At 38.4% G+C, this 13806-nt stretch overlaps 1 protein-coding gene and 1 pseudogene across 3 annotated transcripts in view; both read left to right on the top strand.

Annotated features, from left to right (window-relative positions):
• LOC116848807 (gonadotropin-releasing hormone II receptor-like) overlaps positions 1-7451 on the top strand; it is a 13801-nt gene extending 6350 nt beyond the window's left edge. For 2 of the 3 annotated variants that reach the window (XM_032825301.1, XM_032825303.1), the window contains exons 2-8: positions 2287-2560; positions 2733-2881; positions 3098-3203; positions 3282-3480; positions 3842-3965; positions 4251-4383; positions 6249-7451. In XM_032825301.1, coding sequence (XP_032681192.1) covers positions 2321-2560; positions 2733-2881; positions 3098-3203; positions 3282-3480; positions 3842-3965; positions 4251-4383; positions 6249-6260 — 963 coding nt within the window. In that variant the 5' untranslated portion in view covers positions 2287-2320 and the 3' untranslated portion in view covers positions 6261-7451. Of the gene's footprint in view, positions 1-2286; positions 2561-2732; positions 2882-3097; positions 3204-3281; positions 3481-3841; positions 3966-4250; positions 4384-4925; positions 5071-6248 lie in introns of all 3 variants that reach the window. The other variant, XM_032825304.1, reaches the window with a different exon arrangement.
• A 1169-nt stretch (positions 7452-8620) lies between these two features.
• Positions 8621-13806, top strand: part of LOC116848803 — a 16823-nt pseudogene continuing 11637 nt past the window's right edge.

Raw genomic sequence — 13806 nt, 5'->3', positions numbered from 1 at the left:
CCCCTCTCTCTCTCTCTCTATCTCCCTCTCCCTCTCCCTCCCTCTCTCTCTCTCTCTCTCTCTCTCTCTCTGCGAGATGTGTTATATACAAAGCTATTATAGCACCGCACTTCGAGTATTGTGCGACACTAATAATAGATATGAATGAAACACAAATGAGTAAATTGCATGTCGCACAAAATCGAGCTATGAGGATTACATTGCAATGTGATAGGTATACTAGAGTAGAAAGGATGATGCAAACGGTATAATTTATGTCGATAAGGCAGGGATTAAACTACACATATGTATTTTTATTTTTAAAATAATAAGAGGTATGATGCCAGAACTGCTAAGGGATAAGCTAGTATTAGTAAGAGAGGTAAATGAAAGGGAAACGGGGCAATATAATGACATTGTGATACAATTTCGGAAAGCAAAGAGTCCGCAAAAAAGTCTTTTACGAAGGAGTAAAAAGATTCAATAACATACCAATAAAGTTGAGACGATGTTATAATCTTGTAATATTTAAGCGAATGTTAAGAGAATATATATTAGGTGTACAACTTTGCTTCCGCCGTTTTCCTATAGATGGCTTTAGCGGTAAGTGGTGGTCGAAATAAATAGATCATAGACGTCATACAATAAACTTGGGCATCTGTCAACATAACCCCATAGAAACATTAGTCGATTTGTGTCTGCATCATAAAGTTATTCTCGATTGAAAATGTCAGTTTACGAGCCAAATTCTCGTCATTTGCGGGAGGTTTTAATTTTCTGCTTCAATATGAAGAAATCTGCGGCTGAGGCTCATCGAATGCTCTCAAATACTTATGGTGAAGACGCTATTAGTGAAAGAACGTGTCGTGAGTGGTTTTAACGCTTCCAGAACGGTAATTTTGACGTCGAAGTCCGGTATAGCGGTGGAAGAGAGAAGGTTTTCGAAGATGCAGAATTGGAGGCATTACTTGATCAAGACTCGTGTCAAAATCAAGAAGAATTGGCACGATCATTGGGAGTGACTCAACAAGCCATTTCAAAACGCCTCAAAGCCATGGGAATAATTCAAAAGCAAGGAAATTGGGTACCGTACGAATTGAAGCCGAGAGATGTTGAACAGCATTTGTTTGCTTGTGAACAGCTGCTCGAAAGGCAAAGACGGAAGGGATTTCTGCATCGCATTGTGACTGGGGATGAAAAATGGGTTCATTACGATAACCCCAAGCGCAGAAAATCATGGGGAGTTCCCGGCCATGTTTCCACGTCGACGGCCAAACCGAATATTCACGGCTCCAAGGTCATGCTCTGTATTTAGTGGGATCAGCTCGGCGTAGTGTATTATGAGCTGTTAAAACCGACTGAAACAATCACAGGCGATTGATATCGAACGCAATTGATGCGTTTGAGCCGAGCATTGAAAGACAAACGGTCGCAATACAACGAGAGATACGATAAAGTGATTTTGCAGCATGACAATGCTCGACCCCATGTTGTGAAAGTGATCAAGACATACTTGGAAACGTTGAAATGGGAAATTCTATCCCACCTGCCGTATTCTCCAGACGTTGCTCCCTCTGACTATCACTTGTTTCGATCAATGGCACACGGCCTGGCTGACCAGCACTTCCGGTCTTATGAAGAAGTAAAAAATTGGACCGATTCGTGGATCGCCTCAAAAGGTGACCAGTTTTTTCGACGCGGGATTCGTACGCTGCCCGAAAGATGGGAGAAAGTAGTGGCCAGCGATGGACAATACTTTGAATCATAAATGTATAACCAGTTTTTTACAATAAAGCCTCGAATTTCAGAAAAAAACAGCGAAAGCAAAGTTGTACACCTAATATTAACCAAGTTACCTACAATGTAAAATACCTAGATGTAGAAATTAACTTGAATGTAAGATTTTTTCTTGTTTTCTTTTTAGATGTATAAGTTAACTAGAATGTAAGATATTTAGACTTAGATGTAAAACAAGTAGCTGAAAGCTAATAAAGTTCAGTCTCTCTCTCCCTCCCCCTCTCCCTCTCCCGCTCCCCCCTCACTCTTTCTCTCTCTCTCTCTCGCTCTCTCTCTGTCTTTGGGAAATGTGCCGCTAAAATGCCTCGTGAACAAAGCAGATGCATTATCTCGATTTATATTTCACAAACTTGCCGAGCTAAAAGTGCGATCGTGTCCCAAATGAATTCGCCTTATGGGATATAGAAATCCCTCATCTTTCCCTTTCGTTCCAGTCATCTCTTAAATTCTAATCAGTAAATAGAACTATTTGAGATAAAGAACGTCTTTTCATAAAATCGGAAATAACAGTTTCAGATAAAGTAATAATTTGTTTCTCGACGGTATGGAGGAGACATTGCGATTAAACGAAACCGGAGTGAGCCCCAAATATGACTATATGGATGCGCTGATCGACATGAACGTCAAACAGGGCAAGATGATAAAGATAATTGCTTATAGTATCTTAATTGTAATATCGGGGACTGGAAATATTGCTATGCTAATAATGACTATAATACGAAAACAAAAGTCCAAGTCCCGGATAAATACCCTGGTGATGCATCTGGCGATAGCTGATCTCTTTGTAAGTGCTGACTATCGAATATTGTCAACAATATAATAATTAAAATAATTAAACAATAATACAATATATAAAGATACATGCGATAGAACGCAAAGTTAGATGATATAATTTTACAGTCCCTTGTATAAACTAATAAGTCAATTACAAGCGGACCCAATCATTTTCTTTTCAGGTGACGTTCCTGATGATGCCGTTAGAAATCGGATGGTCGATTACGGTGTCATGGGAAGCTGGAGACGCGATGTGTCGTATAATGACCTTCTTCAGAACATTCGGCCAGTATCTTTCATCTTTCATAATTGTCTGCATAAGTATAGATAGGTCAGTGTCATAGTGTATCCTAATGAACGATTGGCTGTTCCTAGAATCTCGCCACGCGCATCCGTCGCTTAGTTAGTTAAAATTAGTTATCCAATATTGAATAGAGTAACTGCTCAATTAGTGACCATACAATCGACTTTTGCGAGCTTTTTTCATTCAAATCGAAACTTGCTCGAAATTTATCGAAGCGTTAATAACTTTTCAATAAATTTTTAGATATTACGCGGTAATGCGACCGCTCCAGATATTGGACGTTCACAGAAGAGGAAAGATAACTCTGATTTTCGCGTGGGTGGGCTCCATATTCTGTTCCTTTCCGCAGGTGCGCCAACTTGTGAATAATTTCTTACGATGCTTGCAGCCACGTTGAGTAATTTATTCCGCGCTTAACTTTCCGCAGGTACTAGTATTCCATCTCGAGGTGCGTCCCGGCTACACTTATGTCACACAGTGTACAACACACAACACTTATCCGTCGCACGTGTACGAACTGTTGTACTTTTTGTTCGGAATAACGACAGTATTCTGGTTCCCCCTGTGCGTGATGTTTTATACCTATACCAGAATATTCGTGGAGATCTCACGCAAATCCAAAGAAGGTATGATCGACGCAATCTTGTACCAAGAACGCTCAAAACTGTTAGAAAATTTATCTCACAGACTTATATTATTCTTCGAGATAAAGATACACGGGAAAATATTTTGGTTCTTCTAACTGAATAGGGATCAGGTGAAAATTCGGCGACATATCTCTGTTACCGCAATTAAAAGTATTCATGTCTGAATATTCAGCTGTGTTAAAACTTGGTTGCAATAATTGACAGGAATCTTCTTGCCCCTTACCAATATTTTCACCTACTCTTACGAAATAACGAAAAATTCAATCATGAAACTGATGGAATAACTCGTCTGTAATTCGGGAGTGAAACGGCCGATAAATTAAAGCAGCATTTCTTACAGATAGAATACGCCGTTCATCGATCGGATTCCTCAGTCGAGCACGAGTGCGCACTTTAAAAATGACAATAACCATTATCGTGGTTTTCATCATCTGCTGGACCCCTTACTCTGTACTAAGCTTGTGGTAAGTACTATTAATTCTGTCGGACTCATTATGCGATACTACGACAATCGTGCGAGTACGATTTCTTGACGTACAAAACAGTGTGTAAACGTCAAATTTGGGCTTATAATATGAACGATGAAAGAAATATCGCCAATATGACCAACATTCGCGGTCGTGATCGATACGAGTGTCGTGTGAATCACGTTTTGTAGAAAAAGAAGGATAAGATAATAACATCCCTGATCGAGTTGAACATCGAACTGTACAAGTATATAATTATATTGTCGAACGCGTGCAAAACAGGTATTGCATTGATCGGTCGTCACTCCGGGAAGTCGACCAACGCATTCGGAAGGCTCTCGTTTTACTTAGGAGCACAAACCCCTGCATGAATCCCATCATCTACGGCATCTTCAACATACGACAAAGGAACAATGTGAGTATTTTTTCACCATAGGATAGGCAGCATCGCGCTTGTCGATGCGTAAATTCTTAACGAAGCTTCTCACCGACAACATCGGTTAATTTTACATTTTGTTTTTCTGCAAGTGACGCTATTACAATGGACACTATTACAGATAACGTTACATATCGATTTCATAGCAGATGTTAATATCAATAAAACATACGACTATGGTCTGAGCGTGAAATAGAATCCGAACCAAGACAAACTCATGTAATTGTCGTGCTAATTCGATTATTCACGCTTGATCTATCATTCACCACTGTTGAACACGATAATTGTACGATAAATGTAACAAGTATCTTCGCCTCACCGTATGAAACGAAGCGAAACAAACCACTTACATTTGAAAAGAAAAAAAAAACAAAAGAATATTTACACTTTTCTGGCTCACTTTTAGTGTAGTGTCATTAAGAGTCGGCATGTTTTTACTCTAATCACAACACGTATTCGTTTCTTTTCTCCACTGACAAGTTGAAGTTAGCTAACACTCATTTTATCGCGTGTACTTACAGACAAATCTTCAATCCTATCCCCCTTTGATGCCCATCAATGCGACCGTAGAACTTCCGGTTGTCGCGTACGCCAGAGATTCTATCCTCACCGTTTTCTTAATAGCTTTGCCGATTCTCTTTAACTCCCCAACTTCATATAACAGATGTTCAATGTAACTATGCATTTCTTACAACAACTAATAACACATTATCAACAGCACGAATTACACTTCCACCGGGTACATATACATGTAGTCGAGTATCGAGGAATCGGGCTCGTTTCGTTTGAGGCGTCAACGAGGCGGGCGGGATGTAGCGGATCGCTCGACAAAGCAGGGTGAGCGATGAGATCTGCTCCTTGTTTTGCCTCTGCGTGACTCGCGCTACGGTTGTCACGCGTTTAGCGCCTGCTGAGACTAGGTGGTAAACATTGCCTTATATGGGCAATTTCTTATATGGCCAAATTTCGCATGGAAACAGCTGCTGGAGCCCGGCCGCGAGCTCCGCGACAGTCAGTCTAGCTCTTGCTCGCAACAGGCGATTATGCTCGCATTTTTCGATACAGAAACTGTCAATTGTTGGTTGCAAGATACTTGCGTCGCCTTTTGACTGCACGTGTTTTTGGTGTGCTTCACCATAGTGCTTCGCTTTGCATGCGCTTGGCCGCGTTGGCCGGCATGCAATGCTGCAACCTTGCAGGCTGCATCGCCCATCGCCTGGTGGCGACGGTTGCGGGACCATACTCGTTGCTGTCGGATAGACGCCCGTCGTGCTCTATCCGACGCTCTCGTTGCTCTAGCGTGGAGCGGGAGCTTAATTGTGTGTTCGTTCAAGTGTAACCCGACTTATTAAAACTGTTGTGCGTTGTTTTGTTAGAAACAGTGTTTTTTTTAATTTTTCGAAAGTTTCCTCGTACTCACTACTTTCCTCGTACTCACTCGTTTTCCAAGCGCTCAGCGAGCCACTTGCGCGATCTCACAATCGCGCCTGGTGCTATCACAAACATAAAGTAAAATTGTAATTGTAGTAAAAATAATAACAAAATTCTTTTATATATAAAATCCTGGACTGTATAGGATTATGAAGGAAATTATTATATATTTGTTTGGAAACGTCACACACGTTTGACGTTTTACAGCAAAATATTGCAATTACTTGAATATCTTTCATGTAGTATATCAGGTAGTTCATCAAATTGTCTATTTTCATAGTAATTTTTATACTAGAACACTGAAAAAAGAAATATAACTTCAACGTAATTTTTACTACATTATTTTCCCCGTGCACCGAGTTTCCTCGCGCATATCACTTCTTCCATCTGTCATGTAAATTTCTTCGTTCTAGACGCCGAAGTGAGCAGCCACCATCAAGGCCAGCATCACGCCGCTGTCCCTGTCGATCAGACTTCTCTATTGACGATGAACCCGACGTTCGCCAAATCAAACGGATGCATTTAGACGAGCGAGCCAGCATGCAGATGACGCGACACCTCGTACATGCATCTTTCTCGCAGACATGATTCTTCCTTTCCTTAGTGATAATTGCGTGATCACGCATCGACTATGCGTTACGCCGTAACGATCGTGTTTTTTCAGATGCGAGGTACTGCGTTCATACCGTCCAAATGAAATGCGATGAAAGACGAAATGGGCCTTTTCGTTACGCGCGTTCGGAATGCGTACAGCAACGTGTTACAATGTGGACGAGAAGCACGGCACAATATTCGAAGCATTTTGCCACGATATAATCGGTCGAGAAGATTACGAGTTGATTCATGGTCTTCGCGGACGATTAGTAAACGCTACCGAACCGATACAGGCCCCATTGTTTCTAGTCTCTCCCATTTTCTACCATTTCTCAAAATATGTACATTAAGTGTAAAGGAAACTAGGCTTCGCACAGCTTCGAAACTGGTGTGTATATGTGGGACCACTTTCTACACACGTGTAACTGGCATCAGCGATATTGTTATATACCTGTTACATCGCGTTGAGAAGACTAAGTATATTACTGTCAACGAGACAGACGAGACTGTCGAGATGAGGAGTCGTTCCTGAATCGCGAATCCATCGATAAAAGATTCTCGAAGTAAATAAGGAGGCGGAAAACGCATTGGGACACAGAAAAGGCATTATTCATAGAGTTTCCTCGTTTGTTTTTTGTCTGTCGTGTTTCTGTCTTTTGACGACACACACACACACACACATAGGTCTACGTTCCAAAATAACATGGAGCACTGATGTGCGAATGAGTGTATTTCGCGCTAATCGATTCCGCCGAGATATTTTTTCTGCCACCGTAGAAGGAAGCGATTGATTTATGTTGGTTGCGACGCGCCTTTCCGCTATGAATATTCCATACCGTAGGAAACAGCGTGTGAGCGTGCGCATCACTATTACAGAACACAGAGTAATAGTGTGTGAAGCTCGACATCGCGATACCAATTTTACATTTCAGCCAGATCAACAAGATCGCTCATCTAACTGTCTGTTTCCGCTTGTTTATCGGTGATCTTCAGTTGGAAATTAAATTACCCTTTTCTGCAAAGATGTCCTACTAAAGAGTCCCACCTCGTTCCTGTCCTTTTTGCGACTTGAAAGATGTGACACGACTGGATTAATTCATTGCGATAAGCTCCCAATTCATCAATACTTTTTTCCGCTCCCTCGTACAGGTAGCGACACGCACGAAATCTCATTCGTAAAACCGTTGTGGGCGACATATAAAGTCGCGGGCGACCCGCGTCCGCGCTTCAGTCCACGGACGGTCTCTCGTATTCTCGCGCGAGCTCGCGCGTCCGTCAGAACTTTCCGCATCGCGACTCCGAGAGCAACATCGAGAGGAATGTATTCTCGAAAGGAACTCGCGGGCGACCGCTACTTCCTCATCTTTGCTTCTCGCGAAAAAAGTCCAGTTGATTATTCGCGTGAGCTATGGACACGCAGCTACACGTCAGGATGCGAGTCCTGACGGTGCTGATTCTGGGATTGTTCATTGTCTACGCCGTCGACGGTGCTGTTATACCGGACGAAGGTAAACATCTGTCGTGAAAACGCGATGCTTTGTTCACATGCTGATTTAAAAAAAAACAGACATTTTACGAAAAGAATTAAACATTTCATCCTAATTCAACCCGATTTCACGCAAGGATTTTATTCGAATTAAATAAGATTCAATAACCGATGAATTCTTTTATGTGAAAATGAAAAACAGATTTTTAAACATTATTGGTTCTCTCAAAATAGTAAAATCGATAAAATAAGTGAAATGATAGAAAAAGAAACAGTATGCTGAATTGCATTGTAGTCGCGGAACTATAGATCATGGCAACGTCGCATCTCTATTAGCGCTAAGCGACGCCAAGCTATACAACGTTGCATCGTCCGCAAAGCATGGTCGCGAACGAAAAAGCAAAGGCCAAACTTATTTTTGCTGATTAATCATATTCTAATAATATACAGTCTATTTCGCTGAAACTGAAGCATGTACTTCTATAAGCATTCAATTAATTGTGCCCAAATTTTCGAATTAATCCTTAGCGTAGGTCATTTGCAACTGACAAATGCATGTTTACGTGTTACTTTTTATACATAAGCGCCATGTAAGGGTGCGTTCAGATTCCCTACCTAGGTGCACTCTGTTACTAGAAACACTATAGTATATGTCACATATACTATAGCACTTCTTGTATTAGAGTGCACCCGGGTAAGGAATCTGAACGCAGCCTAAGATAGTGGCGTCAGCGCGCAATCCCTACTCCGTGCCTAGATCTTGAAATCGCACATGCGAACAAGATACCACTGTTCAGGAGTCGCATTAGCGCGACTCAACTCCGTGAATCAAATCTCGGTAGTGTACACACGTGATCGAGAGATCCGCTGTACTCCTCTCTCTCTCTCTCTCTCTCTCTCTGGATGACTGGAGGTGTGTCACATCGCTCCGTGAAAGTCATAGTTTTTATGGTGGTTAGAAGAGAGTGGTGATGAGTGTTAAACTTGCTCCAGAGGTTCCGGTATAGTCAAGGTTCACTGGGTGGTGTTATCTAGCCGGAATGTGTTAAATTGTGAGTGAAAAACGATATTTATTATATATTACTCCGGCTCAAGAAATGAACGGGTAACCAAGGATAAGTGACAGCGAAGGTGTCTAATTGGAGAGTTAAGGAGTGGCGCCGTTATCTGTCGGTATCGGTGATATGTCGGTGATATCTGTCGGTAATATCGACATGATTGGAGCCGAATACGCTGAGTACCGATGTTCGGCATGTAGAAAGGAAGTGAAAAGCGTGGTTCTGCAATGCACGTGTATAAAGTTTTTTTTCCATCCAGGAAGCGAAAGTAAACACAAGATTATGAAAGACAAAGAGGCAGTAAGATGCGATTGTTATTGAAAATGAAAAATCGGAGTTAAAGAGATCATCTGGAAGGAAAAGACTGGGATCAACTGAATCTATAGGAGCAGCAGTAAATATATCGGGTGGCAGCAAACAATCTAATGTAGATATGAAGATAGATTGGCTGGTGTCAACAGTTAAAGAGATGAAGGACGAGGTAGCGTGCAAGAGTGGAATCAAGATGATGATAAAACAAATAATTCGGGAGGAGTTGGTAACATTCAAACGAGAATTTGAAGAACTGAAACAAAGTATATAAGGAGGAACCACTGGAGTGACGAGGAGTGGGCAAAGAAGTTATAGTGAGGCAATGAAAGAAAAGAAAGAAAGCTTATTGATTGTTAAGCCAAAAAAGGAACAGGAGAGCGAAATCACCAGGAAAATGGTAAAAGAAAAAGTAGATATATAAAATTTAGCTGTAGGAATAACAAAGCTCAGGAAAGGAGGTAAAGGATCGGTTATACTTGGGTTTGAAAGTGAGAGAGAAATAAAACAACTGAAAGACACAGTAAACGAGAAGCTAGGCAAAGACTTCGAGAACATAGAACCGAAGAAGATAAAACCAAAGTTAAAAGTTATAAATATTGATGGTGAAGAAATGAAACTGAATGATGAAAATTTAGTAGACGATCAAAAGAAGCAAAATAATATTGATGGGAAAGAAGCAGGATTTTACATAAGAATGGTGAAGAGGATTGGCAATGAGAGGGAAGGAGGGAAACAGAAGAGGAAGTAATGAAGAAGTCTCGGTAATACTCGAGGTAGATGAAATGACACATGAGTCAATGTTAAAAAGAGGAAAAATAAACATTGGATGGAGAAAATATATGGAGTTTAACCACTACAGTGTTAGAAGATGCTTCAGATGTTGGAGTTATTATTATATTGCCAAAAACTGTATACGGCAGGAAACTTGTCGTAAGTGTGCAGAATATCACAAGACAAGTGAATATATGGCAACAAAAAAGAGATAAATTATATGTATAAAAATAAAACGTACAACTTGAAAATAAATGATGAACATGATGCTCTGAGTGTGGAGTGTCCAACTTACATCAGAGCATTAGAGGAGGAGAAGAAGAGTGTTGGCTGGAATTCTAGCAAATAGCAATTACGAAAGGAGATAATTATATACACAAACGCTCAGAGTACAATGGCACATCAGGAAGAAATTCAACATCAAGTTATGAAGACGATGAACCCGATACTATTGGCGTTATCGGAGACAAGATTGATATAGGAGACAGATATTAGATATTGAGACATTGAAGATAATGAAGTGGACCAGTCAGGTTATAGTGACATTAGAAGTGATTCGGAAAACAGAAACACAGGAGAGGTTATGATATATATAAGAAACGACATCAAATATGAAGTAATATTAAGAGAAAAAATAAATCTAACTGTTGGTTTGTAGCGGTAGAAGTAAGAGACAATGTGTTCAAAGGGGCAATTGCTGTTGTGTACCACTCACCGAGTGCATCAGATGGTGACTTTATACGGTTCTTGAAGGATATAATAGACCTACTGGTAGTGAAAGGTCAATGTATAATGATAGAGGACTTTAATATAGATTTAATGAAAGATTCGTTACACGAAAAAGCTAACAACAGAAATGGCATATTGAGGTATGAAACAATATATTGATAAACCTACGCGAATTACGAAAGAGAGTATAACATTAATAGATTTAGTGTTTGCAAATAGTAAAGTGAATTGTAAAGTACATGAGAAGCCAAAGATAACAGATCACTTGTGGATAAACGTTGAGCTCTTTATAAATAACGAGGGTAAGAAATATAGAGAATTTACTAGTAGGGATTATAGTAAGTTTCATATAGGTGAATTTTTTAAAGCAATAGAAGAAAGATTAGAATGTAGAGATGATTTAGATATAAACGTAAGAGCAGATAAATTTGTTCAAAGTATAGTAAATGCATTAAATACAGTTGCACCAGAGAAGAAGTTTAAAATTCCAAAGATATGGGAAGGGAAAAATACTCGGATGATATAAGAGTAGCTAGAAAAAGTAGGGACGAGGCATATATGAGAGCGATACGTACGTGCACGGAACGGGATTGGATGCATTTTAAACTTAAAAGAAATATGGTAATTAAATTAATTAAGAAAGAAAAGAAAACGTACTATGAAAACATGATAGATTATAACAAAAATGACCCTGTAATGATGTGAAAAACTTTAAAAAAAGTATTAAGAGATGAAATAGCGGGTGAAAATGAAATAAATAATATAAATGTTGAGATATTGCAAAACACGGGGGAACATAGTTTGGCAGATAAGTTTAATTTGTATTACATACAGAGTATTGATGACATAATTGAATCTATAGAAAAGGAGAGTAGTAATAGACAGGTAACTATTTATGTTATAGAAAGCAAGTAAATTATAGAAAATTTTGAACTGATAAATGTACACCAATTAGAATGAATTGTTATGGACTTGCCATGTAAGAAAGGAACAGATGAAGGGATAACGAGCGATATACTAAAGGTATGTTTTTGCGTGATAGGGAAGGAATTACAGGAGTTGGTACATGATGTATTAAATAAAGGTGAATGTCCGGAGGGATGGAAAACATCCACAATAATACGATTCCTAAGATTAATAAATCCAAGAAAGCAAGCGAATATAGGCCAATAAATATATTACCAATATATAAAAAAGTACTAAAGTTAGTTGTAAAGGAGCAAATTGACACGTATTTACAAAATAATAACATTATTACAGAACACCAATCGGGTTTTAGGAAAAATCACTCGTGTGAGACAGCAATACAAACTATTATTGACGTTTGGAAAAAGACAATTAGTAAAGGAGACAGTGTAAGAGTAATATTTTTGGATTTAAAAAAGGCATTTGAGACAGTAGATAGAGATAGATTATTAGACAAATTATATCAATATACAATGCCAAGTCTTGGCACACCATATTCAAAAATGTGACATTTTTTTTGCAGTTCTGGTACTCTCTTGAAAAGTTCTAGAGCTCTATGCAACAATTTTAAATAGTTCCGGTCATTAAATACAAAAAAAAAGACTTTCAAAAAAGGTGCGCTAAGTTCTCGCAGCGCACCTAATCAAAAAACTATTTAAATTAACTATTTCTTTAGAGTTCCGGTGTGTTTTACAATAGTTCTAGAGTTCTATATCATATATAACAATAGTTCTAAAGAAATAGTTGTGTTTACTGATTAAGTGCGCTTCGAGAACTTAGCATACCTTTTTTTAAAAGTCTATATTTTTGTATTTAATGACCGGAACTATTTAAAATTGTTGCAAAGAGCTCTAGAACTTTTCAAGAGAATATCAAAACTTTAAAAAAAATGTCACATTTTTAAATATGGTGTGCCAAGTCTTGTAGAATAAGAGGAATGGTTCTTAAATAGTTGAGATTATATTTAAAAAACAGAACACAGCAAGTTAGATTTAACAATCAATGGTCAAAACGACTTATGATAAAGTACGGAATTCTACATGGATCACTGCTAGGACCTCTATTATTTACAATATACATAAACGATATCGTGCAAATTTGTCCGGAACAATGTAATATTAAAATGTTTTGCGAGTGATACAATAATATATGTAACAGGAAGAAGCAGCGAAGAGGTGAAAGTGAAATTAAATATGGTATTATCTATAGTATAAAATTGGATGAATATTAATAAATAAAAAATTAATGCTGCCAAAACAAAATTTATAATTATTAGAAATATAAAAAAAGAATTGAGAAGAAGTATTACGTGAAAATGCTAAGATGGCTTAATGATAAAGCAAGTAGAAAATACAAAATATCTTGGTGTAATTATTGATAGCAAACAGATTTGAGGATCACTGTGATTATATGTGAAAGAAAATAGGAAAAAAATAAGTTTTTTAAATAGAATTGGTAAAGATATATCGGAATATGCAAGGTGTATTGTTTATCACTTGTAAATATTGTGTATTGTAAATCAATTATAGCATCACACTTTGAATATTGTGCCACGTTATTAACAGGCATAGGTGAGACTCAGCTGACTAAACTGCAAGTAGCGCAAAACCGAGCCATGCGAGTCATATTACTATGTGATAGGTATACAAAAGTGGAAAGAATGCTGCAAGCGCTGCAGTTTATGTCAGTAAAACAGAGGCTATATTACATAATGTGTATATTTGTTTTTAAAATAAAAAGTATGTTACCTGAGCAGTTAAGAAATATGATAGTGTTAGTAGGAGATAAAAATGAAAGGCAAACAAGACAATCGGAAAATATTGTAGTGCAATTTCGAAGAACAAGAAGTGCGCAAAATAGTTTATTTTACGAAGGTATTAAAATGTATAATGCAATGCCGTTGGAGCTGAAATAGTGTGATAGACTTACAATATTTAAGCGTATATTAAAAGTATATTATACCGAAAGTTGACTAATATGTAAGATCTATGTACAAAAATAGCTAAGAAAGCTAATAAATATCTCTCTCTCTCTCTCTCTCTCTCTCTCTCTCTC

Source organism: Odontomachus brunneus, unplaced genomic scaffold (assembly GCF_010583005.1).
Source record: "Odontomachus brunneus isolate Ranch 3 - 2012 unplaced genomic scaffold, Obru_v1 Obru_scaffold_100, whole genome shotgun sequence".
Lineage (NCBI taxonomy): Eukaryota > Metazoa > Arthropoda > Insecta > Hymenoptera > Formicidae > Odontomachus > Odontomachus brunneus.
The sequence above is the reverse complement of the archived record's forward strand: the minus strand, read 5'-3'. Positions and strand labels throughout refer to the sequence as shown.